This window comes from Oenanthe melanoleuca, chromosome 14 (genome assembly GCF_029582105.1).
Source record: "Oenanthe melanoleuca isolate GR-GAL-2019-014 chromosome 14, OMel1.0, whole genome shotgun sequence".
Lineage (NCBI taxonomy): Eukaryota > Metazoa > Chordata > Aves > Passeriformes > Muscicapidae > Oenanthe > Oenanthe melanoleuca.
This window is the reverse complement of record NC_079348.1, coordinates 14,145,953-14,170,227: the sequence shown is the minus strand read 5'-3', so window position 1 is coordinate 14,170,227 and position 24,275 is coordinate 14,145,953. Positions and strand designations below refer to the sequence as shown.

Below are 24,275 nucleotides of genomic sequence, written 5' to 3'. Positions count from 1 at the left end.
TAATAATAACTTCTGAAACATTAAGACTAATGAACAAAAAATGAGCTAATCCAGTTTAATTCTGGGCAAGAATAGCTGAAGAAAGACACAACTGCTGCTTTCAGCACAGCCCTGCCCAGTTTACCCCAGTCTGCAGAGCAGAGTTCAATTTGCCCACGTTACACTGGCTTTTATTTGTGACAGTATTAGGTTATAAAAAGCCTAAAATTACTCAAATGCTGAGCTATTTTTGGTGGCTCTGGCTGGAATTGTGCTGTCACTCAGAGATAGGCTTGCAGCTGATTGCAGTCAAGTGCCAACAATTACCAAAGAGTAAATAAGACAAAATTTCCTCTTCCCAAATTTCTTGCTATTTTATTTTGCAATGAGAATTTATGTCATTGCAGCTCAGTTTCCCAACCACCCTCCATCCTCAGCTCTGGCTTTTTTTTCCTCCACTCTCACATAACAACAGTGCAAGGAGGAGCAGCAGCCACAGTGAGCAGCCAAGGAGTGACCTCTGCCCAAATCCACACCACAGGGAAGTGAACAAAAAGGAATTGCAAGATAAATTCAGGACAGCCACACAATCCAGCCTGCAGTGACAGTGGTGCTGGACTTCAACAGAGGCACTTAGGCTGAGGGAGGGCAGGGCAGGATGGGATATTGGGAAGGAATTGTTCCCTGGGAGGGTGGGCAGGCCCTGGCACAGGGTGCCCAGAGCAGCTGTGGCTGCCCCTGGATCCCTGGCAGTGCCCAAGGCCAGGCTGGATGGGGCTGGAGCAGCCTGGGATATGGGAGGTGTCCCTGCCATGGCAGGATGAGCTTTAAGGTCTCTTCAAACCCAAACCATTCTGTGATTCCATGATAATCCCAAATGAAACTACTATTCATTAAAAACTCTTTTTTAAAAATGACAATTTACCTCCATATTATTATTATTTTAAACCAGAGCTGTTTATGATGACAGCAAGCCAAGGCCTGGTGGGCACAAGATTGCCAGCCAAGATTAACATCATTTTATTTTTAATAAAATAGCTCAGAGTGGTTAAATGATGCTTTTGTTGATATTTTTTAAAAGAGTAGTTAGCATTACTCTTCCTACACACCCATGTTAGATTGGACAAAGAGTTTCAAAGACTGGGAAACAAAAATGTCAAGAGAGGCTGGAATAACCAAGGAGAAGTCTGAAGAGTTTCCCCAGTGGCAGGATAGACCACTGATAAACCAATTTTTTATTTTGACAGATACAGTCTCTCCTTTTCAGGTAAATAAAACTCCATTATTTCCCTCCCAGCACCTTTTCCAACACTAACATGGGAGGAAGGCAGCATGATTCACCACAAAATTCCCTCCCTACTGCACTCTGCAGCAGCAAGAGCTCCATCCAAACACCCCCTGCATGGGAAAGGCAGAGAGGCAAAACTCCCAGAGCCTCCTCCTTCAGCACAGAGGGGTGAGCGAGGGGAAGGGGAGGAATAGGAAGACTGCCACTCTCATTGGCTGGAAGTTTAATCAAAATAATTGTTTTCAGCCCTGTCTAAATTTATCCTCCTATGTCATCTGCACCCTAGCTTGGATCCCAGATTTAAGAGGCAATCCCTGATGAATGGCAAATTACTGACTGCAGAGCTCTTCTGCCAAACCATGCATCTGCTGTGGGTTTGTAAATGTGAGCTGATTTCTAAGTGCTGGAGCAGCTCAAGCTAATTTCTCTAATGAACCTTCCCCTCTCATTGCACAGCTGCTCTGCTGTTCCATGTTCCTGCTCTGCCCTGGACACAGCTCCTGGTAAAGCCATAACCATGATGATTCTGTGGCTATATCTCTATTTTCTACAGTCATGTGGGAAATGTAGGATTTTTAGGACAAACTGAACAATTCTGGCCATCTAAGGCAAAGCAGATTATCACTATTCCATGGCTTCTAAAAATTCTTGCATTAGATGAAGACATATTGGAAATGTCAAGTGTTTGTTCATTTTCATTCTGTGGGGAAGGAAAAATGATGGCAATGCCATCTGCTAGATGATTTGAAATTCCACATTAAAGTGTGGAATAAACCCTGAAACCATTCAAAAAAACTGCTTTATCACTGCAAAGTGGGAGCAATGGGTGAGAATGAGGAGAGGATCTGCAGCTCCTGCATGCAACTGGCAGAACACTCTGGAATTAGGAAGTTGACTTTCCCTGACAAAAAGTACAATTGATGTTTAATGGCCTGAATGGTCTTTCTGAAAATGCATTTCTGTACCAGAGTCACTTTGTGGCACCAGTGCCTTTCTGAGCATCATGCTGAGGTTATGGATCTGAAAAACATGATGGGGGCAAGATGGTATTGAAATTTCTGATGTGGATGAGCCTCAGATTGCTCAAACAGGGGAGTTATGATGCTCCAAAGCAGATAACTCTGCCAAGGGAGGTTGCAGGGATCCAGGGAGTTGCATAATGGGACATTATTTGCTCTGATCTCCACAGTTTTCAATTCACTTAGGACACTCCAGATCATGAGAGTTTAAGTTAAAAATATAGTAATAAAGAAAATGTCTTTGCTGAAAGTTTTCTTGCTCTGGACAATTATTCTTAGCCTTGGGTATGAGCAATAAAACCTCTTAACTGCACTAAGGGAATTCTCAGCTGCTTCATTGGAGTTAATGGCTCATCTATCAAAATATGTGGATAAACCCTCTTCCAAAGGAGGCAAGGATCTGGTCCATAGGATTTGTTAGCAGAGAGATGCTGTGGATCACACAGGATCAAAATATTTTTGGTCCAAATTCTACAAGTTAAAAAAAAACATTCAAATAACTGAAAATGGCTTTTTTTTCACATATAATTTCTTTATTTTTTTAGAGGTGGGAGAATTTTCTGACAAAGGCTCAGCTCAGGTAAACACTGACCTGAGAAATGCCTTAAAATTTAAACCAAAGTAACACTGAGTCTTATTGGAGTTTGTTTGCTTTCTGAGCCACAATCATTAAAAATGAGAAGTGCCTTTTCCATGATTGGTGTTTACACTCCAGTAACACTTGGAGAGGCTCAGAAGGATTCCCAGCCTCATTGTGCTGGTGTTCTGAGCACATGTAACAAAAAGTTCCTCCTCTAATGAGTTTATACTCCTGGTTAATGAGAAGCAGCTGAAATGAGTAAAGGAAGTTTAATTACTTACACATTTCATGTGAGCACAAGACTGGGACTGGGGAACTTGTGCCTCAGTCCTGGCTCTGGAATGAAGGATTTCTCTGTGGAACTGTAATGTCAGGATAATATTTCCTGATCCTGGTCCCTGACTACCTGGATTAATTATCAAAACTCTGTAAAGTACTCTGGAGAGGAAGAGTGTAAGATGATGAACAAACTTTCAATATTAACCTGTGTTCCCTTTCCTGTTCCTGAAAGTGTTGTGGCCTCTCAGCCCCCTCTGAGATCTTATCTGCATCTTCCCCAGCTCGTTCTGCAAAGGATTCCAACCTCACATGAAATGTGAGGTCCAGCCTGGTCCATGAAACGTGTCAGAACTCCCAGACCCTCTGAAGGGTCTCTGAAGGGAAGGGAATTGCACGTGGGCACTTGGAAATGTTGGGGCAGAGCATGGAGTTGGTCCTCAGCCATCTGAAATCTAGGCTGGCATTTGGCACATGCTCCAAGCTGGGTCTAAATCCTATGGAAATGGCTTTACTTGGATACTCCAGGAGATTCCCAGGAGGTTGGAACGAGATAATCTTTAAGGTCCTTTCCACTCCAAACCATTTGGGATTGGGTTTCTGATTCACCATACACTTATCAACTTGGAGAAAGCCTCATTTTTTCTTCCTATCTATTTATCTTTGTCATGTGTTTCCCTTGATACTCTATGGAAATCCCTAAAGAAATTAAGGAAAATAAAGGGTCTGGGGAGGAAACTCTGCTCAGCTGCTTTATCAGGAAGGTTTAGCAGAGCTAAAGTGGCTTATTTTACAAACTGTCAGATTCCAATTAAAATGGATTGTATCCAGTTTGTCACAGGCTCTGTGCTCTTCCCTCCAGCTATAAAATATCCTCCAGCCCACCTTTCAGACCTGTGAATTTGGGGCTTTGTGATCCTGAGAACTGCTAAGTGCTTACAGTGTTCCCTGAAGCTGGTGGGAACTCCAGGTGCTTGGCACAGAGCTGGGTAGAGCTCTGTGTTTGCAAAATAAAAATAACTGCACGATTCTTCCACTCCATAATCTCAGATAAAGCCCTGAATTCCATTCCCTGCCACTGAGAATAATGCCCCATAATGAGTATTTGTGGAATAATGTGTTTACAAGTTGTAACCAAGCTTATCCCCCTGTGTGCTGAGATTTGGAACACGAGCCCAGCCTAAGTCAATGCTGAACAAGAAGGCATGAGGAAAACCAGGAGTGCAATTTAAATCCTGCAGTTCCTTTAACAGACAAGACTGAACATCCCCTTGAAAAAACAGAGGGGCAGGTTCAGCCTCTTTTTATCTACAAATAGCATCAGTGATCAGAGCCCTGAGGTAGGACCAGAAGTTGGGAATTCTATTTTGATCCCAAGAGAGAGAATCATGGCAGAAAGTGTTTGTTTCTCTGTGTCATTAAACCTGACTGGCACTTGTTCAGAGCCACTGCAAACCCAGGGCAGCTCTTCCTGCTGCCAGCAGGACCTGAGGAGACAAAAAGCCCAGAGATGGTTTTGTGTCCTCCTGTCCTCTCCAGGATGAGAAACTGAACTTGGCTCGTGGGCATTTTACATTATTGTCTTCAAATTTAATGTGAACATCCTGCTAATGTGGATGGAGGAGTATTCAGGACCTCTACTGGCAGCAAGTTCATGCATGGAATCCTAGAAACTCTGCTCCTTTTCCTTGTATTAACCTTTCCCTTAAGCAACAGCAACAAATGTTCCCATCTGTCAAACTCAGGCAGGAGTGTATTGAGGAATAAGCCTAAATGCATTTTAATCACTTCCAAGATATGCTGAGGAATAAAAAGGATTAAATATCTCTCATCATCCTGGGGCCTTTTCAAACTGCAGTCAGAGAAACAGCACTGCAAGATCTCATTGTTTTCTAAAGCCCTGGTTCTTCAATTCCTTCCACAGCTGGAAAAAGCACAAATGTGGGAGCCCCTGGGAGCCATCAGAGTGGCTCCCCAGGTTTACATGGAAAGTTCTCCATGGCTTTTTGTTGACCCTGTTGCATTCAGCACAGGTGAATTTCCTGGTTCTGAGCATTTCTACAGCAATTTGGCTGGAAAACCTCTTAATGCAGCCAACGGTTATGAAAGCAGATTTACTGTGTGGCTCTTGGACCTGCTGTGGTGGTGTGAGCAGAACTGGGGAGAGGAGCCATGAGGATGGGAAGTACAGCCTGCCCTAAGAGTGCCTGGGCACCTCCATAACATTCCTGGCTCTGGGAACACAGAGAGCAAGCTGCTCCTGTGTGGAGGGAGGTGTTTATAACAGACATGCAAGGCCTAGACCCTCTGCTTGCCTAGTGAGGCACATCCTTAGGTCACATCCGTGCCATCCTGAGCCTCAGCTCCTGGGATCTGTGCCCACAGCCAGGGACAGCAGGAAGCAGCTACTCCAGCAAAGTGCTGTGCCAGCAAATCCCCCCATTTGCTTTCCCTGGCACCATGTGGGAAGATGAAGAGGAGGCCAGAAACACAGGCTCTGTGCCAGCTGCCAGCCACCCATGCTAGAAAAACATTTCCTTGGGATCTTCCATCTATTCCAAACGCTGTGCTGGGCTGGGCTGGTGGCACAAACAGGAATCTTGGCCTTCTGTCTCTGTGTACTAAGTTTAACTCCATCTCTAATTGCCTTAGTTTATTTTTAAGCCTTTCTTGAGTCGAGGCAGAGGGTTCATTAAGTACAGGAGATTTTAATCTTGTTTCAGGAACTTATTAAATGCCTGGCAGGAAAAAAGAAATGGAGGAATTCAGGGGCCATCTGGTGGCTGTTGGGCACAGCACTGCTGGCCACAACCTTGGCATCAGCCCAGCAGGGAGAGCACCTGGAGCCAAGCAAAACCCAAACTCAGCCCTGGTGTCCAAAAAAAAAGAGTGTAGGAAATATTCAGTGATTTTTACAATTAATAGGGTCTTTTAAAGCTATATTAAAATAACAGTAAGGGCTAAATGCTGTTATAATTACATTCACACAGATGTACTTGCTTTGGTCCAGTGTCAATGAAAACATTTGGTCACAGGTGATTTGGACCACCAGGATCACCTTTGGAGTAATACACCTACAGAAAAATTCAACTACTGTGTCCCAAAATTGTTATAATAATAAAAAGATTTATAGGTTTCCTCAGCTTCTCCAAATAGATGTACTGCACCACATTTTGGGTACAGATTGGCATTTCTGTAAGGAAGTGGCACAAAACCTATTCCTTCATGAGTGGTTGATCAGGTTTTTGTCCTTTCTTTAAGTGGAGGCATTAATTTGACTTGCTTGCAGTCCTTTTCCTCTCTGCATTTTCCACCCAGCAATAAAAGTGGTGTATTTTTAAATAGTGCTGAGGTCATCACCTCAGTGCAGTCAGGTGAGCAGCTCCAGTGGAGCTGGGGAGGGGCCCAAGTGCCCTGGTCCAGCAGGTGAAGTGCTGGGTTGACATCCCAGGATCCTTGAACAACCCAGAGATGGAAGAAATGGGCAAATTCCAATGTTGATGTCAGCACCATTGCCTTAAAAAGATCAAAACACCCATGGATCAGCAATGGCAATCACAGGCACCTATTTCAGGAAGACAGGTAAAGAATCAAAAGCATTTCACTGACAACTTGCAGATCAAGGCACCTCCTACTTAAAAATAACTTCTGGGGCCAGTAACTGAACTAAAAATACTTGTACAAGTTTTGGAAATCAATCCCTACTTTCAGGCAGACTGTGCTGGTGCAGGGTAACTGTCCCAGTAGCAGAATGTGCAGCACTTCAGCAGCACTCTGATGGGAAATATGGATTTTGTCAGGGATTTTCCCCTGAAGAAATATCAGATCAAAGAGACAACAAGGCCATCAAAGGGCAAGGAAGGATTTGACCATAATATATTGGTAATTTTGTGGCAATGCAAGGAGAACATCTTGTGGTTGAGAATTCTCCCTGACACCAGTGAGCTGAGTCAAGGAGTGTTAACATAAAGAACCTGCTGATTTTGACAAAAAGGTGATGGAGCCTGTGTTTACAAGATGGAAAGGAAAGTACCCACATCATCTATTTGTTAAGGTAGAATGACTCTGTTGTGCCTGGCTGTTTCTGTTTTGTAAGGCAGCTGTAAGGCTAAGCTGCAATGAGATGAGGATCATGGTAATATAATTACTAATACAAGGTTAGCCCAAGTGATTGTGAATGCCAAGAAAAATGAGAAGCCTCAGTATGAGTCAACACATTCATTTCCCAAGCAGTCTGTCTGTGTAAGGGAGATAAAACTGTTTATAAGGGGCTGGTTACAAGGTGGCTCCTAATAGCTCTCCAGTAACATTATCTTGTTCTGCCATATCATGATAAAGAAATAAATGGAGAATCAAGCTGAAGGCCTGCTGAAAACACCTACTTTGTCCCCATAATAAAAGAGATGAGTACAAGCTAAATTCTAGTTGTTCTGTGTTAAATGAATTCCAGGGCTGGATGGGCCATGCAGGGGTTTGGCTGCAGTGTTCAAGGCCAGGTCTGACACAAGCTCAGGTGTTTCACTTCACTTGGGGCTGCTGGGAGAGGAGCTCTGTGAAGCTGCTTATTCAGCAGGGACATTTCCCTTGGTCCTGGACAAGCTGCAGAGCAGCTCTACCTCTGCCTGGCCTCTCCTCCTTCACCTGCTCTGACTGTGTGGCTCCAGCTCAGCCCTGTTCCATCCCTCCAGACCCCCTGGATGATCACTGGGCTGCCCCTGGGTCCTGTCCCTGCCTTGGCTTTCTGCCTTTCATCTTGCACCTTCCTCACTCCCACATTTGCCAAGTGCCACCCTCACTGGAGCTGCTCTGCTGCTCCTCTGGGACTGTGGCACTGCCCTGCCTGCCTTGCTCTCACCTGCAGGTCCTGCTTTGTCTTCCCCAAAGGCTTCCCACTGCCAGAGGGCAGGGTTAGATGGGATATTGGGGATAAACTGTTCCCTTGAGGGTGGGGATCCCTGCCCCCAAGGCCAGGTTGGGATAGTGGAAGGTGTCCCTGCCCATGGCAGGAGGTGGGACAGGATGGGATTTAAGGTCCCTTCCAACCCAGGCCAGTCTGGGATCCTGTGATATCCTTAGAATAACCTGCTTGTGCTGCTCCTGACACAAAACTCAGCTCTGAGGCTGGCAAAAGTTACCACCATTATCTGGATCCCACCTAATGGGAATGTGACAGGAAAAAAACATCAGCACTAAGTTACTTATCATAATAAGCAAGATGAATGAAGTGACACATCAAACCTGTTTCATTTTACATCCTCCATTTAACTGCTTTACATCCTGTGAGCATTCCTTCTGTCTCCATCAACAGAACTGCTCAAATAATGAAACAAACCCTGTGTTGTTCCTCTAAACTAATTCATCCTGACCCTACAGCAAGGATCACATCACCACTCTGCTGGTTTCACAGAACTTTAGGTGCTTGCATCAGTTCTGAACCAGATTCAAAGGTTAAAATGTGGTTAGGGGGCCCAATTTCAGAACAGATCAACTCACTGCAGTCTTAAATTTCACTGAAAGTTTGGGTGGTGCAGAGAAGGAAAAAATATAAAAACATAACATTAAAAAAACCATTGCATTATTTTTAAAACTAAGAGGTGAGCCAGACTGCCCAAGTATTCAGTCACCTACAGACATGGACTTGTCAGGCAGAATTCTTAGAAAGAACCCACTGATTTCCCAGGGAATTGGCACCTGCATGTCTTGAAAATCCACTGGATCTCAGCCCCTTCTTCAGCAGCTGAAGTGCCCCTGGAAGTGAATTCTCAGTCTCTCAAGTTACCTCTCCCCAACCCTGACTCTGAGAGTGAAGCTGAGGACAGAGTTTGACTGAACTGGGTTAAGAAAAAGAAGACAGCACATTAAATCTGCTTTTACATTTTAGACAAGGACTCTAATGTAACCCTAATGCAGCTTTTCAAATTTCCTTTGCCTGTCTTTCCCAGCACCTCAGCTACAGTAATTGCATAGTTTCTAAACTTTCCCTCTGATTATTATTCAATTCAATTATGTATGTACATTATAAATGGTCAGAGGAATTCTGGAAACTGTGACAAGTGTTCCAGATCTGAACATCTATCACTGCCAAAACAAAGGACTTACAAAACAAATTTGCAAGTGTGCTACTCTGTCAAACACTGGGGCTTGTTCTTTGAATATATGTGTTTATATATAGATATTAGATATTTTCACTGAGACATAGCTGCCACATTACAGGGGCTTTTAATTTTAAATGTCAAAACAGTCAAGTTTTTATGACTGTGTTCATAAAAAAAAGAAAAGAAAACCCTGTTCAAATTCAAAGGAAAAAAATGCTGCTATCAAAGTGGATTTCAAGTAATCTTATAAAGATTGTATTTGATAGATGATGTTGATACATTTTTTAGTCTTAATTTTAATAATGAATATTTCTGAATAAGAACAAAGAGCAGAGTTGCCCAGACAACATGGTTATTATGGGCTGTGCTGATTTGCTTTTACCACCAGTGCTTTGGGAGGTCAGGCAGGTTATCCTGGAGCAGGCTGGCACTTAGTTTGGGATCATGGAATGGTTTGGGTGGGGAGGACCATAAAGATCATCTCATTCCACCCCTACCATGGGCAGGGACACCTTCCACTGTCCCAGCTGTTCCAGCCTGGCCTGGGACACTTCCAGAGCTGGGCCAGCCACAGCTTCTCTGGGCAACCTTTCCCCAACCTCACAGGGAAGAATTTGTCCCCAAAATGCCACCTTACCCTGCCCTCTGGCAGGTTAAACCTGCTGTGCCTTGTCCTGTCAGTGTGCAACAAGCCCCTCTGCCTCTTTCTGGGCACTGGGAGCAGTTTGCACACACAGCAGGAGCCTGGGCAGGTGAAAAATGCCCCTGTCCCTGCTGCCACAACTGGAACATCACCCCATCCCTTAGGGGAATATTTACAGCTCCAGTTCCAGCACAGATCCACCCTGAGCTCTGCTCCAGACAAAGCACATCACCAAGCCCATCCTCATTTTACTGGCACCAGCACAGCAAATATGGGAAATGACCAAACACAGAGTGATTCTGCACTGCCTGGTGCATTGTCAGGAAGGAGAGAGCAAGGCCACGTGGATTTCTGAGGAGCAAGTGACTGTCTGCATCTCAACAGGGCTAACTGGAAGTGGGTGGTACCTGCCAGCAGCCAGGGAGGAGCAAATCCAAAGGATCCACAACCTTTACACTCCAAAGCAGAGCTCTGGGCACTGTGCTGTCCTTGTCAAAGCAGGCTGGCAGAGGGAAACTCTGCTGGGAGCTTTTTAGTCCTTTACTCCTCCTCACTGACTGGCAGTGCTAAATAAAATGAGCTTTCAAATCTCCACAACCACCACAATCAATTTACAAAAACAAACCTGAATGGTCCAGCTCCAAATCTAGAGCTGTGAAGTCTTTCACCTTTTGTACTGACAAAAGAACTTTGTTGTTTGCATTAGCCTAAATAAATCATTATGGTGGATTCATGGTGATTCTGCAGTTTCTCACCTCCTCTGACCTTCTCACCTGGCCTTCTGCTCAGCAAAATCAGTGTATGGGTGAAGCAGGACTGCTTGTCATAGAATCATGGAATGGGTTGAGATGGGAGTGATCCTAAAAGCTCATCTCATTGTCCTCTGCTAAGGGCAGGGACAGAGATAAATCTTCTGAGGAGTAACAACAGCCCTGTCCCACAAGCCATAGATAAGTTTTGGCTAAAATCAGGATCATACCCCCTTAATCAGGAGTGAAACCTATTATTAAACCCACAATCCTCAAAACCAATGCACAAAACTGAACTATAAAGCTGCTGGGGGCAGACAAGAAGGACTCAACAGAGACAGTAAAAATATTTCACTTTTTTAGGAAAAGTTATGAAAAATCATGTAGCTGCTGAGGCCACTGATTCCAGGAAGCCCTGACAGGTCAGAGCTGGAGGGCAGCTGCTTGAGGAGCTCTCCCTGCACAGGAAAGAGAGGAATTCTTTTCCCTTAGTGTGAGAGAAGAGCTGTAGGAGTGCTCCTCTCCTCAGCTCCACAACAAACAGATTTGAAACAATGCAATACAAATGACATTTTGCTGCCAGCTGGGAGCACACTGGGAGCCCCTGGAGGCCCAGCTGCCCTAGGCACTGACCATGTGGAACAGGAGTGGGGTGCTCTCTGCCATGGGCTGCTTCCCACACACCGAGCGCTGCGGCTGCCGCTGCTCCAGCTGCTCCTGCAATCTCTGCCTCTCCTCCATCTCCTCTTCCTTCTGGCATAGCTCTCTTTCACTTCCTTCTCTCCTGAAAAATACACACAATAAGCTCTTCACTTGGGAAAAAAAGCCACTTGTTCATCTGGTTGCACTTCTGCTTTTTTTCTTGTATTTACACCACACACTTGAGGGGGAATCATCATGAAAGGCTAAGATGGATTTAGAAAGCAATTCTGGTGTTTGGGGGGGAACACAAGAACTTGTCAGTGGATGAAACAATCTCTCTAAGAAGAAAAGAAAAACACAAAGAAAAGGAGCAGAGATCAAACTTCTGATAAATGGTGATCTATTTGGAGATCAAAACTCCTTTAAGCAGAGGTGTGTTTGTGATGTGTCACAATCTCCACACCAAGATTCCCAGTTCCATTTCCTTTCCTATGTGCTAAAGTTCCTCTGACCCCAAGACCTCCCATCTTTCTACATCTGGATGCCTGCAGGAAGATTTCATCTGCCATTCCTGTGGCAAACACAAACTCCAATTTCTTCTGAATTCTCCCAGCCCCAGGTGCCTCAGCAATAATTAGAATAGCAAGAGAGAAAACTGCAATCAGTTAAAATCACTGAGTTATCACTCAGAGACAGTAAATAAGTCACATTCCTGCCTGGCCATGGGCTGCCATCCAGGCTAACAGGTAATCAAAATGGAAGCAATGAGCTTAATGTCAGGAATCCCAGAGGGAACAACCCTGCAACCAAGCACCTGCCACAGGAACTGAGGTGTCTAAGTTGCAGGGCAGGCAAGTGTTTAACTCTGACACAGTAATAGTCTCCAGAGCAGGCAGATCCTGATTCTTTCCAGGGCTCATATGTCAAAGTCAGAATGTTAAATTTCACTCTGAAAATAGCAGGATATAACCTTTGAAAAGGCAGCTAATGCAGCTCTCCCAAACAGTTGGGCAGGTGCACAAGGCAACCACCTGATTTCACTTTGAAATTAGACCTTCTGCAGAACACACTGCATTTAACTAAGCCAGGGAGGCAGAGGCCCAAATAACTCTGCAATTTCCTCAATTTATATCACTCTTATTTATATTTTTTAAAGCCTTCCAAGATATTCCTCATGGCATTCCTCATGGGTGTACTTTGTAACTCTAAGATCTTGCACTTTTCTTGTTGGCAAAGAGTCAGAATTCCTTTGTTTGGAAGAAAAAAAAATTACAAGGGGAGACTGATTCATCCTCCAGTTTGTAAAAGGTGTTTTAAACTGAGACTAAGTGAATAAACTATTTTCCATTCCTTCTGGGAACACAACAGAAATAAGCTTAAATTGGAGAGGGAATAATTTAAATTAGACTTAATAAAAAGCTTTACAACTCAAAGGATAATTAAACAGCAAAATGTCCTACCTGGGAGTCAAGGAATCCTCACCACTGAGGATTTCAAGACCAAGTTCTATAAAGATCTGCCAGGAGATATTAGATTTTACCTCACTCTTTATTGGCACAGGGAGACTGACCCTTCCAGACCTATTTTCTAGGAAGCTGTGCTCAGGAAATCCCAGTGCTGTTGTTCCTAAAGGAGATCAATACTGCCTTATCCTCCTTTTCTGCAGAATAAAAGCTAAAGAAAAAGGCCCAATTTCCAATGTCAGAAGTGCCATAGCTCATCTAATGCCAGGCTCCACTGAGGCTGCCTCTAAACCTTCCAGCAGGAGCTGCCAGGACTGTTGCTCTTCCCAGGTAACAAAACCAGACTTGCTCCAGCTCACAGCCCAGGTAAGCAATTTTCTGTAATCCTGGACAATTAGAGAAGCCACATCCAAACCCACTGATTATTTTTCCTGTGGGATACCTTTGTAATTCTGCTGTAATTAGAGGATACTCTGGAGTATTTCCTGCATTTTGAATCTCCTCAGCTTCCATTTTCTTCTCTTTCTCTGTGTCAGCCCCGTTGCCCCCACAGCTTGAAAAGGGGAGACTTCCCTTGCCTGGTTCCAAGCTCAGTTTATTTGGAACCACTTCATTTGTCTCTTGCCTCACTTTCCAAGATTGGTTTTGACTTTTAGGAGAGGAACCTCTGTCTTCCAGCCTTTCTGGATGCAGTTTCTCAGCTGGAACAGAGGCTTTATGAAGAAGCTCCAAGGATTCCTTTCGGGCTGCTCGGAGTTGTTGCAGCAACAGGCTCTTCCCTGAGCAATTCCTCCTACAAAGGAAATAAAAACCTGATTTCATCAAGATAGAGCATTATAGGAATAAAATCTCTGAGGAACTTCTCATACAATGAGAGCTCAAAACAAGGACTGGGCATCTACAGGAATAATAACTCTGGGTGACAGCAGCACCAGCACTCAGGTGACACAAGCAGAGCCAAACAAAATTGATCTTCCTGGCAATTTATTTACCTCTTCTGCATTCAGGCACAACAAAACACCTGAACAAATGTATGGTTGGCATGGAAATCAGAGCCTATAGATTTTTGTCCCCTTTGGATACAGGGGGTGGGGTTCAAATACACACAGATGAAAAGTTTTTCTAATAATTATTACAATTTTTGAATGTTTGGCTTAATTTCCTCAATGAGACTGCTAAACTGTCAGCAAGCACATTACTGTAGTAGTGGAATGTCCTGTTATGATATTATCTACATGCAGAGAATAATAATTCCTGTTTAATAATTTGTTCCAGATAAAAATGAAATTGGACAGACCCCTCATGAATGAGATCAGAATCCTGCCCTGCTGAGACCAAGAGGATTTCTTATTAAGGTGAATAAAATCCAAGCTCTGCTCTCCATCACTGCAGATTTACACTGATGGAACTGCTGAACTTGTGTCAGTGCCAGGGCATCCCCTTGTCCCTGCTTTTTACTGGTTTTGGATTAGATGTTCTAAATTACATTGTTTGGGCTCTGCTCCTTGTCAAATCATCTCTTCTTCCAAACCATTAAAAGAAGTGTAAGTGGCTGGCACATGTTCTGCTTGTCCCCTGCCCTGCTGTGGTTTGAACTTCCAGGCTGCAGATTCCAAAAGGAACCCAGAGCATGAGTGCAGGAAGATGGTTAAGTTGGACACCTCTGCTTCCCATCAACAAATGTCTAATAACCTATGGATATGAACCCAGGAGTTTAGCAAGAAAAGGCTGTGCCTGTGAGGAATTTATACTTTAGGATTGCACCCATCACACTCTCTCAATTAAGGAGAACTGGGAGGGTCTCTGCCCATACAATGTAGTCAATATTCTCTTTAAATCTCTATCCACTCTAGCCTATTTTATTATTTCTAAAAATAGAGGTTTGTCTGAGTCAACTCCCTACAACATTTCCAAAGTTTGGTTCTGAGTCATGTCAAAGAGTTCTGGTGTCACTTACACAGGGCTGGAGAAAAACTCACATTTTCCAGCCCCCAGGGCACCACTGGCTGTGTTTTGAGCTGTCCCAAGCAGCTGGACAGGTGCAAATATTGCCTCAAGGATCAACAACTCTCTAGCTTTGGTAGCTCTACCATGCAACAGGAAAAGAGTGACCTCCTGGGGCCACACTGGAATACTTTCATTACTGGCCTTTAATTTTTTTTTTTTCTGTGAAGACAGGGAATGGAAATATTTAAGTATACAAACTTTCACTCTGATTACTGTGAGGCCAATTATTTTCATTTCAGAAAAAATGAACATCATATCACTTGAAACACAGTCCTTACATTCTCCTTTCTGCTTCATCCTTAATTGTCTCTTCTTCAGAGGAGGAGGAGGAGCTGTCACTTGCACTGTGAAACAATCAGACCATATTAATTAACCCTGTTCCAGCTGAGCGCTGGCTCTTGATCATTTCTAGGACACAAATTTAGAAAATGAGGAAAAAGGGAGAGAGAATTCCAGGGAAGATCTCCAGGTGTTATGAAGAGTTCTTCACACAATTACTCCAGCAAAAAGAAAATTCAAATATTCAAGCAACTAGACCAAAATGTTTACCTGTTTATTATCTAGTAGCTGTTTATTAACTACAAGGTTTCTTCTTATGACAGAGGTGTGAAAGAACATTTTTAAAGTTACATTTCACAAGCATAAGATTCAGAAAGGTTTAAGTTCCTCACCTTTTATTACTTATTTCTCACTCCCAAGAAAGCCAGGATTTACCTTTGCTCCTCTTCAGGGACTGTAAGTGACTTTTGTGGCTCAGCATCTCTCAAATCTGTGTGCACAGGTGCAGGTTTTGGCAGGCCCTGGAAACTCATGCTGCCCATCCTCAGAGAACTTGGTGGGGATGACAGCAAGGCAACATCCCTACACATAGAAAACACCATCTCAGCACATCCTCTGCCTCATCCACCCAAGAAATCCTGCAGGGAATGGATTGGGATCAAAACTGGGCTGAGAAAGGAGCTTTGTGCTTGGCTACCACACAGATTCCAACTCTTCTTCTGCCTGCTATCAAAATTCAAGGATTCAGCTTCCCCCAGGAACACAGATCACAGGCAGGATGAAGAGGGATATTTAGTTCTCAAAATGTGACAGCACCAAATTGTTCTGGAGAACAAAAGCAGGCACCAGAGAGATCACAACTTTTAACATCTCAGCATAAGAACAAGTTCCCCTTTCCTCTCTGCCTCTTGTGGCAATTCCATTTTATCTTCCCAGGCTTACAAAGTGCAAATCATCCTAGTGGCTCTCCCTGCTCTGGCAATGAGGATGTTTCCCACCTTCCCCTCCACTTTTTCACTCTCTATTTCCTCTGTGCTGCCACCATTGATGTTGTTTCCTCTGAACAATGCTCTTCCTTCACACAGAAACCTCCAAGAAGCACTGACACCTCCACTGATACCCAGAGAAAATCATCCTGTGTATTTTTGCTCTGTTGAGGTACCAGTAAGAAGCTGGTAGTCTAGACTAAAAAAAAAGTGAGCAGAATAATTGGCTTAGGCTCATTTTCCTGCCTTTCCCATTTATCCCAAGTGTCTGGCAAGGTTTAGACAAAGTTTGATGGAGAATGCCAAAGTGTTTATCATCAAATGGAAATGAATGCCTGAGTATTCCAACTCCAATATCAGCTTTCTGCAAGGCTAGAGAGAAAAACCCCAATGGAAGACCAGGAGTTGCCCAGTCTCCACTCTGGCAGCCAGGATTAGCTGGGATATGTGACAGAAAAGGACCTACTTATTGTCCTGATGTCCCTGGAAGGAGCAGAGCTTGGCTGAAGGCTTCCCCCAGGGAGGGGACACTGCCCTGGCCTGCTTGGCACACAGCTCTCCCAACCTTTTCATGAGCTCCTCTTCAGACTTCCTCCTGAAGGTCTCTGGAAGAGCAACAAAACAATCAGTTGTGGTCTTCTGCCATGGAATCACCCAATATTCCCCATACACAGCCTGGCAGCAGGGGAAGGATAAAGATAATATTGTAACTGGCTTGTCTGGCCCATGGCAGGCTGTGAAGCACTGGCTTCAGGCTAGGAAACCCAGATGAAATCTTGAGGGTAGCTAATTAAATATGTTTTAGAAGCATTTAAAACCCCCACTATGATTTCTGCATTCAAAATTATCCTGCAGGGAATGACTTAAGTACAGGAACCTGAGTTTTGTTTATTTTTATGCACTTTCAACTAGTGACATTACCATAATCTGCTGGGAAGAAAGCAACTTCTGCACGAGTTTTTTCCTCCTGCTGCTCCAGCTCCTCAAGATTCCTGTCTACATCCCATTTCTCAAAATTCTGAAAGAAGACAAGAGGAATGTGATGGAAAGTTTACTCCCAAAAGACCATCCCTAATTTCAGTGCCAGCTTGCTTTCAGCAATTCCAGAGGAAGTGCTGTAAGGAAAGGAATGCATTTATTACATCCCTTCAGACACTGCATCCCTCCAGCTGCTTCAGCTACTTCTGAGGTTTCTTCTCTGAGAACCAAGAACCCTTTGGATAAGACTCAAAAAAATCACTGTAGACAGTGGAAGAGATTAAAAAGTGGCCTGATGCAAGGTCAAGCATGTGCATTCTGATCCTGAATAAATGTGAGAACTTCTCACTGCCACCCACAGAAGGACTTGTGGCTCTTCAGTTCTTTGAGATGAGCCCTTTCCTCCTCCTCCAACTTGTGAGCAGGGTAAATTCCCATTGCTCTGGGTACAGTCAGTATCAGATGATATCTCACAGCTGCTCACCCCACCCTGTAGAGGGGATCACCCATTTCCTAGCTCTGAATTCCTGGGCACACTCACCTGACTCAGCTATGAGAGGCTGCCATGAAAGCCCACATGCATTTTAACCACTCATTGCTTTCCCCTCTGAACATGATTTGAAATTGAAGTTTTAATGAAAAGAATCCACACCCATATCATCACCACAAATTAGAAGTGCTTATGATTTTTATTGAAAGGAAGGGGGCTGTGAGTCGTGACAATGCCACCACTGCCACAAATATGCATTTAACACAACCACTCATGGCCTTTAAAAAAGCAGAAGCAGCCTCCAAACCCAGCAGTTTCACCTCCAGCATCTGCCCCTCTTGTTGAAGTGATCCTCCCTCCTTCCTGAGCAATAAATCTTCACACATATCTCAACCTTGATTAGATCTATTCCAACACTGCAGCACTGCTTTAAGTTCCAGAAGAAATAGAAGTGAAGGTTTACACAATTCCATTTCTAATACAGAAAGGAACTTAAAGAAAAAATAAAAACAAAAAGCACTTCAAATGAACTGATAGGAAGAAGAAACTGTACATTAGGTTTAACAACTTGACACAAACTGAGGTGCCTGGCTGAGGTGGAGAGCAGCAACCCCGTTCCAAATGAGTGAGAACACACTGAGCCTGGTCTCAGAACTCACCCCAAAGCACCAGACTTCAGCTCATGGAATTCACTGGTATCAAACAGGTCCTGAAAGGCAAATAGTGCCTCCTGAATTAACAGGGACTGAATTCTATGAGGTGAGCTGGGAATTACATCCAGACCCACTTGAAAAAGATGTCCTTCAATGATGCAGCACAATTTAACTCACAGGCCAGCAGCTGCATGATTTGCCTGGACTGGAACAGCTCTAACATCAAAAAGTTCATTTCTGTGAATACATAAAAGGGGAACATCTATACTCTGACCTGTGGAAGGCTTTGAACAGAAAGATCAGGACCTGTTCTGTGCTGATTAAGTCCTAATGAACTTAAAAATCAATAGAGGCAGACCTGTAATTCAAAGCTGAAGAGAATCAACCCCCCCACTCTGGGCCACATCCCAGTTAACACTAAGCTGCCTTAGGTGGGTGAGATTTAGGACTCCAGGAACAGCCCTAAACACCTCCTCACCTCCAGGACTCCATTGGAAGGCCAGAAAGCTCCTTGTTTTAATGCCAAGTCTGCCTGGGACCTGAAAAACTCCTTTCCTTCCCAGGGACAGATGCTATGGTTGGCTTCCCTGAACAGTTCATGAGCCTTGCTGCTGATCCATGGCTTTTGCCATAGTTTGGACTTGCACTGACAGCTCTGGGACAGCTTTTGGTACTTGTGTAACACAATGTGGTGTGTCAGAGCTGGGCACTTCAGCTGCTCACTGCAGTGGGACTGTGCAGGCACTGCTCTGTGCCCCCACCCCACCTGCAGCACCCCCCAAAGCTTTATTTGAGGGCCACTTGCCTGCAATGACAAATGGGTCACTTCTCCAAGATGCTCAGCTGAGGTTTCTTCCTTTGCAAGTCTTCCTAGACCATTGTTGATGCCATGGGAGGGAGGCTTGACATCCTGCTTTGGGGATGGCTTCACAAGGACCTTAGAGAGTATCTTTGTCTCTATCAGCTTCCTTCTCTCCTTTTTGCTGCACAGCTCATCCACAGAAACTGCTGTGTTAAGCCAGGAGTTCCCTTTTTCCTTGGCCTGTGTCCTGCCCATCTCTTTCTCCTCAAGGTGATCTGTGGAATCTGAGGGAGGCTCTTCAAGAACAGCTCTCTTTTGGTTTGGCATTTCTTCAGTCAGGCTGGCAGGTTCAGGAGCCTCATCTTTAATCATTTGTACATCTTCTTCTGCAAGGATTTGGGCACCATCTGTTTTTTCCTGAAAGTCAAAACTTTCCAAGTCTCCGTTCCAGTTCTCCCATGGAAGTCTTTGTGCCTCCTGGATTTGCTACAGGTAGAGAAAGCACAAACATACAGAAAGTCAGTCTCCCTGAACTTTGGAAATGGATAATAAACCAAAACAGAGTGATTGGCAGGCAACAGCTCCAGCTCAGACACCATATGGAAACATCCCACACCATACTCCTCATGGAAAACAGTGAGACTGTTTACTTTCCAAAACTTTATTTTCAGGAGCTCCTATCCTTTCAATTACTTTTTCTTACATGTGCTCATTATTCCAACCCAAACCATTCTATGAGTTCATGTTTATCTTCATCACTGAAGGAACAATGTGATTATTTTATCCCAGAAAAGCTGTTCAAAGAGTAAACTTCATACTTTTCCTTCTCCCTGCACTGTCCTGATTCATTTTCTAGACATATAAAATGATTGCACTGTGTTAATTAGTGCACAGGAAAAAAACAGTAAAGGGACAATAAAAACTGCCAGGAGATGGGACAGAAAAGGTCCAAATTCTCAAGAACAGAGAAAACTTTAAAGGGCCACTACAAAAAGAGAAAAAAAATGTATTTTCTAGTGGGAGAAAATACTAAGGACTGGGCTTTTCCTGTTCAGACAAACAGGTCAGACATCAGCAGCTGCCCACACTGGGAAGAGGCAGAAGAGAGGGGTGACAGAACAGCCCACACACAACTGTCCCAACCTGCTCCTGGGAGTCTTCCAGGGAAAACATCAGCAGTTCTTCCGACAGGTCCGGAATTAGGTTTGGCAGGTCCCGCTGGAAGATGAAAAGCTCCTCATCACTCTCACAATCAGACTGCAAACAGGAAAAAAAGAAAAAAAAAAAAAAAAAAGAGAAATTGAACAGGAGGCTGCAATACTCATTGATATTGGAATATCTGGTTTGCAGTGATAGCTCCCATGTTGGCACCTCTTGAAGTGCAGAGACAAGAATCTCCTTGCAGTCACACCTTTACTAGACAGCCCAAGAGTCACCAACCCCACATTTCAGCAAGCTATGAATGTAAAAAACATGTCAAACATCAAATTCCCATGGAGGCTGATGACAAACATCCTGCTGAGAAAAGCAATGGGAAGTGTAGGAAGTTCTCTAACTCCTAAGTGATTCTCTGCACTACCTCGTTCACCATCAGAGAGGCAAGAGATATATAAATATGCTCAATATTTACAAGGGCCTGGAGGGACAGGACACAGGGAATGGCTCCCACTGCCAGAGGGCAGGGCTGGATGGCATATTGGGAAGGAATTGTTCCCTGGGAGGGTGGGCAGGCCCTGGCACAGGGTGCCCAGAGCAGCTGTGGCTGCCCCTGGATCCCTGGCAGTGCCCAAGGCCAGGCTGGATGGGGCTTGGAGCAGCCTGGGACAGTGGGAGGTGTCCCTGCCAGTGGCAGGGGTGGAACTCAACGAGCTTTAAGATCCTTCCAACCCAAATCATTCTGGGATTCTCAGGGACTGGAGTCCCACAGCAGCCAAGAGGAACAAGCAGGACAGACCAGGGGGAGCAGCCAGGCTGAGGCACAGCTCCAGATCCTTGGGCAATACTGGAATGATGAGGCTGGTCAGAGATCAAGACTCAAAGTCAATTCACAGGTGAAAGTCTGGCTCAGGCATGACCATAACTAGAAACCAAAACTCCCCTAGCATAGCACAGAGAGAGAGTGAAGGGCCAGGGCTGAGCTGAAACAGAGCTGCTGGGAGCCCAGGTGAGGCCAGGCAGGGCCATGAAGGATTTGCACTGCCCTAAGGACCCTGATTCCTGTTCAGAGCACAAAGAGCACCCGTGTTTGGTCAGGCAGCATTTAGATAGCTCTGAAAATCCCTTTTTTAAACATCAGATATGCATTGGAGATGAATCCTTATGCATGGACACCAAAGGGAGATTAAGCACCTCCTCAGCAGTCAGGACACAGCTTTCCTGCTTGTCCCTTTGGTTTGCAAGTGTGCAATTTTGGGAATTCACATTGCAGAGAATCTCCTCTCTGGTGTCATTAACTTAACACGAAGCCAACTGCAACAGAACATATTTCCTCTTAATAAATTGCATATCAGGGTGATGAAAGGGCTTCAGGGCATAAAACACATTTGTGAGTGCCATTTTTGGAGGTGGGAGCAGAGCACCTTCAGGTGACAGCTCTGGGATTCACAAATGGATCTTTGTGCACCTGGAAACTCCTCGGACAAAGGTGCAGCCCTGGAACTGCAGCCTCAGCAGGACAGGGATTACACAACCAGATCTTTTGAATGCAAATGAAGTGCCAGACAGATTGCCTCAGTTCCTTCTGCAGGAAATCTTTTCCATGTGGGATAGAAACAGAGAACTTGGAGATTGTAAAGAGTGAAAAAAATGTTCAGCATGATTTGTGGTTATACAAGGGTGTGTGGCACCAAAATCTGGAGCTGCTCCTCTGGCTTAGCCTGCTTGTAACTTACTCAACAAGAAAGCCTAGAAATAATTTCAGTGTTGGGCCTTCATCTGTACTACAGAGACCCCAACAAGGGTTGTTCAGAATAATTAAAACAGTGTTGATAGAGGGAACTGAGAACAGTGAGGTAATGTAGCTTGTCCAGCATGACAGGGAGAGATCCAGGTCATGGAATCCCCATGCTCACACTGCTTTGGATCATTGATTAATAATAATTAATAAATACCCACTGGAGGCATTTCTGGCTCTTTCATATCTCACAATCTCCCCCTGTACCATTAATGGCTACATTAAGGGATAAAATACATCCTTTGTGTGTTCAAAACGTTTTTCAAGTTTATACAAGTTTGAAAATTAACACAGTGTTCTGATTTGGACAAAATGCCACTAATAATCAAATCTTGAGATATATTATCCCCTCAGAAAAGTCAATGCCAGAGCATCTTGGACTAGAGAGGAACACCAGAGCAATGCTGTCCTGTGAACAGAGATGTTCAGCAGCCAAGAACAGCCTGGCCCAGACCCAGCAAGTGGAAAACCTGTACCAGTCAAGGATGCTGCACAACACCTCTCAGTCTCACACTTCATATGAAAAAGTTTCTGCAATTATGCTTCTTTGGCAGGTAAAAAGCATGAAAAAGCAACATGCCCTGAGGAGAGGACACATGACACCAGCCTCAAATACAGAATAATCCATCATATCATGGAATGCCAGGATGATTTGTGTTGGGAAGGGACCTCAAAGCCCATCCAGTGCCACCCCCTGCCATGGGCAGATACACCTTCCCATATCCCAGGCTGCTCCAACCCCATCCAGCCTGGCCTTGGGCACTGCCAGGGATCCAGGGGCAGCCACAGCTGCTCTGGGCACCCTGTGCCAGGGCCTGCCCACCCTCCCAGGGAAGGATCCAATATCCCATCTAATCTTTTCCTCTGCCAGTGGGAGCCATTCCTGTTTCCTGTCCCCCCATCCCTTGTGCCCAGTCCCTCTCCAGCTCTCCTGGAGCCCCTTCAGGCACTGGAAGGCCACAATGTGGTCACCCCAAAGCTTCTCTTTTCCAGGCTGAGCAATCCCAATTGTCTCATCTTGGCTCCCAGCAGAGCTCCTCCATCCCTCTGATCATCCTGGTGCCTCCTCTGGACTCACTCCAGCAGCTCCAAGTCAGTGCTGGGCCCCAGGGCTGGAGCAGCTCTGCAGGTGGGGTCTCACCTGAGAGGGCAGAGGGGCAGAATCCAAAGAATGCAGGGAGAGGAGGTGGCAATTACACTCTGATAATTAAGGGTAATCCAGAAGGCTGTGGATTAACACACAGTGTTCCATAGTCAGGACAGGCAGCCCACTCAGGATACCACACCAGCCACCCCAAAATGCCTGATAAGGTCTCCTGCTGTTGCTTTTGAGAGTTTTTTTCTATCATCAAGAGGAAGAAAGGCAGATTTTCAGTGCTTACTGTGGAGGAGTCAGAGTCCAGGGATGGGAGCTGGTCCTTCACTGCAGCAAGGATGGCTCCCCACTGGAATGTCCTGTCCCTCTGCACAGGAGCTGCAGGAGGCTCAGCTGCATGTTCTGCATCCTCACTTTGTGCCTCTGAGGCCATTGGGACAGATTCCCTTCAAGCAAAGGAAAGATGAGCTTAAAGACATCTCTCCAAACATGAGATAACATCAGTCCAAAACAAGGGCTAAGTGTGTGTGGTCAGGGCAGAGGAATTCCCAGCACTCCCAGCAGGGAATGTTAAAATCTGCATTTTTGGAGCTATGCCTTCCCCTCTGAGTTCAGAAAGGGCTGAGAGCTCTCTGCCCTACTCACCACACACACCCCAGGGGCAGTTTAGCCCCTCATTTACAAAGTATTTTTTGGGATTCTTAGCCAAAGTGCTGTAACTGTGTGCTCTCCAAGTATGTTCTCATGTCCTGCCTGCAAGGACAGGACAGGGACACAGCAAAGGCAGGCTGTCACCTCTGCTCTCAGCTGGATTAACTCCTCTTCCCAAATTCCCTCACATTCCCCTCCTCACTACTCAAAGGATTGATAAACTGATCACAAAGTCATGGAATCTCATAATGGAAGTTAAACTATCTCGTTCTACCCACCTGCCATGGGCAGGGAACTTTCCATGTGATTCATGTTTATTTATGTTTTCACTGGATTTTTATACCAAAAAAACATAGTTAGAAATAGGCACATTAATGGACTTTGACCTCTCAAAGTGTTTCTAAAGTGGATTCTTTCCTCCTCTTCCTTGATGTCCATGAGGTGTTGAGACAACACAGAAGGAACTGCAGCTGAATTAAGAGGTCAGATAATTCACCCTCACAGAAAACTTTTAATTTTATGCTACAATCACATGGTTTTCTGGGCAATCAAACACGAGAGCAAATGATTTCTGGTTCAGAGGTTTCACAGAATACCCAGGGTTGGAAGAGACCCACAAGGACCATCAGAGTTTGGTGACTGTGCT

At 44.8% G+C, this 24,275-nt stretch overlaps 1 protein-coding gene across 1 annotated transcript in view; it reads right to left on the bottom strand.

Moving 5' to 3' along the window:
* DNAAF8 (dynein axonemal assembly factor 8) overlaps positions 1–24,275 on the bottom strand; it is an 87,971-nt gene that overhangs the window by 62,320 nt on the left and 1,376 nt on the right. Inside the window, 9 exon segments of the mRNA XM_056503683.1 lie at positions 11,263–11,413; positions 13,177–13,527; positions 15,020–15,085; positions 15,456–15,602; positions 16,473–16,611; positions 16,928–17,024; positions 18,606–19,415; positions 20,073–20,186; positions 23,265–23,424. Of these exon segments, the coding sequence (XP_056359658.1) occupies positions 11,263–11,413; positions 13,177–13,527; positions 15,020–15,085; positions 15,456–15,602; positions 16,473–16,611; positions 16,928–17,024; positions 18,606–19,415; positions 20,073–20,186; positions 23,265–23,411 (2,022 nt within the window). The 5' untranslated portion in view covers positions 23,412–23,424.